Below are 6,386 nucleotides of genomic sequence, written 5' to 3'. Positions count from 1 at the left end.
GATAGCAACGATAATGGTTCTTCTGAGGATGAGGAGGAGGAGGAGTTTGTACCAGAGACTCCGATCGGTGCTTCAGTTCGGTATCTTCTGCTTACCCTGCAACCAATTTTGAAGTTATCAGTTGTATCTAGTCACTATCATACATTGGATTTGGATGTGATGCACGAGAAAACTCCATTTTCTAATATGGGTGTGGACGATTACAACATAGATGGTGGTGTGAAATTTCACATTGGTCACAAATTCAAAAGCAGATAGGCAGGTATTCATACATGGTGTGAATCATTACAGCATTTAGAGAAGTGCGGAGTTTTGAGTTGTGGAGTCAGATCGATCAAATAACCATGTTCATTGCAAGCAATTTGCAGTAGGATGTAACTGGAGTCTCCGTGTTGTCCCCCGACAGACTCTCGGATATTGGTAAGGTCAAGTTTAATTGTAGTGTATATTCTTATTTATCATGATTAAATAGTTTTGAATGGCTACCGATTATATTTTAATTTGTTATCCTCCACCATGTCTCAGGACCATTAACCGTTGAACATCAACCTCATTTGTAGTGTCATCCTGCCCCTCATACAGTCTAGCCCATCAGTTACTATCTTTGTTTTACAAGGTGCAGTTAGGCAAATCTGTCACTTCAAACCCTTCATATAGAAAGGTCTGGATGGTGAAACAATAGGCAATTGTGCAAATATACGGTGATTGGGAGGAGTCATATAATAAGGTGTCGGAGTTGCTGCAAGTATTATAGAGTTGTTGTACCGAAACAATATATAATTTCAGGGCGGTACTGTACTATGATGGGCACTTGGTGATACACGACTACAACAAATTTGATAAGGTATTCTAGGCTCTTCCCTGTGTGGAGGCTTTCAAGCATTGTAAGCCCTTCGTCTTCGTCGATGGCATGCATCTGTATGACAAATATGGTGGTGTGTTGCTAATTGCAGTGGCACAAGACAACAATATTAACATTCTTCCTGTAGCATTTGCAATTGTCGAGTCTAGGACTATGGAGTCCTGATCGTCTTTCTTACCAACTTGATACATGTGACACCCCAAGAAAGGCTTTTGATTATATCTGATAGATTCCAGGAGATCAAAGCCGCACTTAGAGCCGATGATAGTGGTTGGAGGCCTCTTAAAGCGTTCTATGCGTATTGTGTCAGACACATGGCTACTAACTTCATGTCTCGTTTCAAATATTCCGAGGAAAAGCAATATCTCATGAATTCTGCTTATACTCCAAGCAAGGCTGAGTACGAGCAGTACATGGATGCTTTGAGAGGGCTATTGTGTGAGATGACAGACTGTGCTGGTAAATTCAACAAGAAAATATGGTCACAACATTGTGATAATGATCGCAGATTTTGGCACATAACAACGAACCTCTCTGAGTGCATTAAGTTTAGATGGGCTGAACTTGACTTTTTAATTGGTTGTGGATTTGGATACTACAAGTGTCGGTAAAGTACAAGTTTATTATTTGACTTTGTCTGCATAATAGAGTTCCCACTATAAATTCAGGTCTCATTGTGGTCTTACAATGTCTGATATCTAGATATCGACAAGCTCCTAATTCTCTTTTTCATTGTCTCAAGGATTGTACAAAAGTCATAAAAATTTGGACTCTTTTGAATATGTATTCTGCTTATCCTAACTTCAAGAACTGGTTGAAGCGGAAATCCTACCAGAGTGATACTTTCTTATTCTATTCAACTTTTAGGTAGATTTGGAGGGATAGAAATATTGATTTCTACGACCCTGACGATGGACAGGATGCTAGCAGAGTAGTTAATATGATTCGGAACTCGGCTAGGAATATGCATGCCATCTTCAATATGCATTTTCTTTATCTCCTCCTTCACTCTTTTTTTTTTGTCTCCTTATATAAACTCGGTTAAAGTGAACTGTGATGCTAATCAGAGCTCCTTAATCGGTTCAGTAAGTTTTGGTTGCTTTATTTACAATTCTAATGAATGTTGGATAAAAGGTTGTTCTGAAAAGTTAGAGAATACTAATATTTTTTTGGATAAATTTTATGCTATTTGTACTTGAGAATATGATTTTAGGAATGTTATTTGTGAGAAGAATAGATTGAATTTTTTCTTATGATACATAAGAAGAAATTTGAAAATATTATTTTAAAAGGGATCTAATGAAAAAGATTTAAGAGACTCTAAGTTAAAGTTAAAGACCTGCTTTACCTTGATTCAAAGGATAACTAATCATACATCTAATCTTGTGACTAAAAGTACTGCTTCAAATTCAGGAGATAATGTGAAATGACACCAACTTTAAAATGAGTTTTATCATTTTATTTGTATAGATAGGAACCAAGTCAATTAATTTGGCTTTTTTTTTTGTAGTCACACAAATTTTTTTTTTCCGTTTATAGACACACAAAAGATCAAGTTAAAAATATAAGTAATTAATTTTTAATTAATTAATATTTGATATTTTTATTTTAAAATTTTTATCTTTTGGAGAATTTAGTATTAGAATGTACAATTTAAAATATAAGATTAAAAATTTATGATTTAAAATTTAAAAAAATAAAATAATTTATAAAAATTAGATGATATTAGCCAAAAAAAACATTGACTTTCAAGTATTAATCATTGAAAATATATCCTGCGTTACGAGTTAAGATAATAATATACACTGGATTTAGGGGTGGAAACAGGTCAGGCCAGGTCAGGCTTTGCTCTTAACAGGTCTGGCCTGTCATACAGTTGATTAGCCTGAGCCTGAAGTTTGTTAAAAGGCCTGATAATTTTTTTTTACAAAAAATAAAAATATTATTTTAAAAAAAAATATTTTTTAATAAAAATAGTTANTGCTTGACAGGCCTATAAGGCTAATTAGTAAGCTCGGGCCTGGCCTATTAATGTATTAAGGCTTTTAAAAGAGCCTGAGCCTATACCTATTTTATAACACGTCAGGCCAGACCAGGCTAAACACAGGCTAGGCTGCGGCCGTCTGACCTTTTTCCACCCCTAACTGGATTAGCGTAAAGTCGATCTCGTTACATCTACACTCGTTATAATAAATATGTTTGATATCAATATTTTCTAACAACCAAATATGCATCTTTTTTGTTTTGTTAGTTAAAAATAATTTAAAATATAATTAATTAGTAGCAACTTTATTTCTATAGGAATGTCAAGAGTGTTTGTATCAAAAAGTAAAGTATCATTTATTCTTTTTGTCTTTAATATTTGGAGTAAATTTCAAACGTTTTAAAATTGTCTTAATATTATCCTGTCATTAGAGATCTATTAATAGAATTAACGATGGGACAAAATTAAAATAATTTTGAAATGTTAGGGATTTAAATAAGACAAAAATGATACATTATTTTTAAAAAAAATTACCAAATCAAGTATAATGAAAATAACTTTTAACGGAATAAATTGCATTATAAATTTAAGATTTTTACTCATTATAGAATACTTCTAAAATAACTAATAGATAAACTTCCAAAAAAAATATGAACACACACATCGAACTTCTTTAATATTTAATTTAAATAAACTTTATTTTTAACTTAAAAATAATTTTAATTTTATTTTTCAATAATATTAATTTTTTTACGATACATAATTATTCAATTATTTTTTAAGTATATATAAATAAAATACTCTTAATCACATTATTTTGTTCCAAGTAATTTGATTTTTTTTCATCTTGCTCTTAAAAATTTTTATTCATAAAATGTTTATCGAATGACTTATATATAAACATGCAAAAAAAAATATGGCACATATACAATAAAATATAAATTATACCTTTTGTTTCTAATGTACTAAAACTTTTTAATATTTAATTTAGTTAAATTTTATTTTTAATTTTAAAATAAATTTTAATTTTATCCTTCAATAATATCATTCGGATTAAATTTATTTTTATTAAAAAAATAAAAAATAAATTAAATAAATATTTGCCTTAAAAAATTGAAATTATTGAAAAAAATTAAAATTTATTTAAAAGTGAAAAATAAAATTGAATTAAATTAAACATTAAAAAAATTTAGTATATTAAAACAAAACAATATTTATACTTTATTGCATATATAAATACTCTTTTTTTAAATTTCTCAAAAGTTTATATACTAGATATTTTACAAATACTAGTAAAAATCTTGAAGTCCTAAGCTAAAAGACACTATCATTTTACTTGATTTGATAATTCTTCTAATAATAATATCTCATAAGCATTAACAACCAAATAGAAATCTGTTTTCTTGTTTGTCCACTACTTTAGAAAAAATGTCAACTTCTTGGTACTCATTGACTCATGGTCCTTTTTCGACATTGATCCTAAAACAAAATACTGAGAAATCACACTAGATGGTTGATCAAAAACAAAAGAAAGATCAAGGTGCTAATGTCATACTTCTGAATTGAGCAAGGGTCCCATTTTCCGTGATGGCGTCCAAGTTCCAACCTCTGAAATGAAAAAACTAATTAACAGCAGCCGTATAGATGAAATTTGATAGAGGAAACAAAAATTAATAGCAAGTTTACCTTTCTGCTGCTTCTGTCTCCAGTTCTATTATGCGAGCTTCAAGTGAAGCACACGCAGTTTGTATTGCTATATTTTTCTGACACAGATCCTTCCACTGCATTGACAAAGCATCGAGCTCGTATGCCGTATTTTGCTGACAAGTGAAACAAAGCATTCTCAAGTAAAAGTATATCAGAGATTTAACAAACAACCAAAGGATGGAGCAGAAAGTCATTTCACCTGATGATATTTTCTTTCACGATTTACTTTCTCAATCTTTTCATTTAGTTCCTGAGCTAATTTCTGTATTCTGCAAATATAAACCAACACAACTGTGATCAATTGACCACTCGAAGTTGCCATGTTCACACTAAACTTGATAAACAAAGATGAGACCAGTATTATATTTGACACATCATATTGCACTTTTCCTTTATTCCTAACAGCCAAAGGAAAGGACAGGACATATTCATTATTTTTGTAACTTGCTTCTTTGAGACTCTTGTTTATTTAGTTATGGTTAATCTATTATGTTTGTCCTTATAATTTTACCAAATTTATATTTAGATTCTTATAATTTAAAATTTTTCAATTGAGTACTTGTACTTCTTTAAATTTTGTAATTAGATCTTTGTCATGTAACAGACGTTTTCTCATAGCAAAAACATGAAAACATACTTACAATATTCAAAATAGTGTAGGGATCCAATGAAAAGCTTTTAAATAATAGAAACATAATTACACATTTGGTGAAATTATAAGACTACGGAATCATTTAACCTTTATTTATTTGCATTCATACATATAAAATGGAGTGAATGAAGCAATAATAAATATCCAAACCTTGTCAAATATACTTCCAATCGATTGTTGTGTTGTTTCCAAGCATCAGGTCCATACTTTAACAACAAATCAAGATTTTCCATCCTGAAGAAAAGGCAATAAGAGGAAGGTTAAATCATAAATGCACAATGTTAATAGTAATATTCAGTTGATAGAGAGAGATTTGAGAGAGAGAGATACCTGGTAATCTGATATTGCAGAAGGCGCTGAGATCTCTGAAGTGCTTGCTTCCAAGCAGTTTCATCGTTCCTCTTACTGACAGCTGGCGTTTCCAATTCATAACGAGACCGATCAAGAGCAACGGGAGCCCTTCCAGCTCTTACACGCTCGTACTCTCTACCAATCATTGGGTACTCCTGCAATAATTCACGCAACACTAACTCTTTAGTTACTGCAACAATTAGAACGAAAAGAAGAAGAAAAAAAAGAAAAAGAAAAACCCTAATTTGTGACCTGAAAATTGAAGGTGGGAAGAGGGGGCAAGTCGTTGAGGAAGTCGGCGGGCTTCTTGGTACTGCGGCGCATTTCCTCCTCCACTAAACGGTCAACCTCCGCCTTCACTCTGGGGTTGGCATAGTCCGAGTCGATGTAAGGTAAAGCATCGATGGAAGAACATGTTTGGCGCCCATAAGAAGGTGGAGCTTCCAGCATCGGTATGTCGCCATTGCCTCCATCAGCCATGGTGAAATAGAAAGATCCAAGTGCCCCCAATCACCTTACTACTTAATTAGCACAAACGCAACGATGCCTTCAGACCTTTACTCGTGGGTGTGGTTCAATTTCATAAGGCTCTGGAACACTCCACCGATGCAATTATATTTTGAATTTTTGACCCAAAAAAGTGATATATTATTGTTCGAGATTTTGAGTAATAAAAAATTTATTTTATAATTTTAAAAACTTTTAAAATTAATATCTTTATTAAATAAATGACAAAAATTAATTTATCCATTTTACTAAAATTTTATGTAAGAATTAATAAGTCTAATAAAATTAAAAAATAAAAAATAATTTAATAATTAAAATTTGTT

At 31.4% G+C, this 6,386-nt stretch overlaps 1 protein-coding gene across 1 annotated transcript; it reads right to left on the bottom strand.

Annotated features, from left to right (window-relative positions):
- Nucleotides 1–4,191: 4,191 nt before the first annotated feature.
- On the bottom strand, nt 4,192–6,149 carry LOC107488882 (pre-mRNA-splicing factor SPF27 homolog). The gene is made up of 6 exons (XM_016109665.3): nt 5,809–6,149; nt 5,536–5,711; nt 5,356–5,439; nt 4,753–4,822; nt 4,533–4,666; nt 4,192–4,454 (listed from the first exon to the last, which is right to left on the bottom strand). The coding sequence occupies exons 1-6, from the start codon at nt 6,034–6,036 to the stop codon at nt 4,382–4,384; spliced, it is 765 nt and encodes a 254-aa protein (XP_015965151.1). The 5' UTR covers nt 6,037–6,149; the 3' UTR covers nt 4,192–4,381.
- Between the last annotated feature and the right edge of the window lie 237 nt (nt 6,150–6,386).

The sequence above is a fragment of the Arachis duranensis genome, chromosome 5 (genome assembly GCF_000817695.3).
Source record: "Arachis duranensis cultivar V14167 chromosome 5, aradu.V14167.gnm2.J7QH, whole genome shotgun sequence".
In the NCBI taxonomy this organism is placed as follows: domain Eukaryota; kingdom Viridiplantae; phylum Streptophyta; class Magnoliopsida; order Fabales; family Fabaceae; genus Arachis; species Arachis duranensis.
Note: the sequence above shows the minus strand (reverse complement) of the source record. Positions and strands in the feature narration are given on the sequence as shown.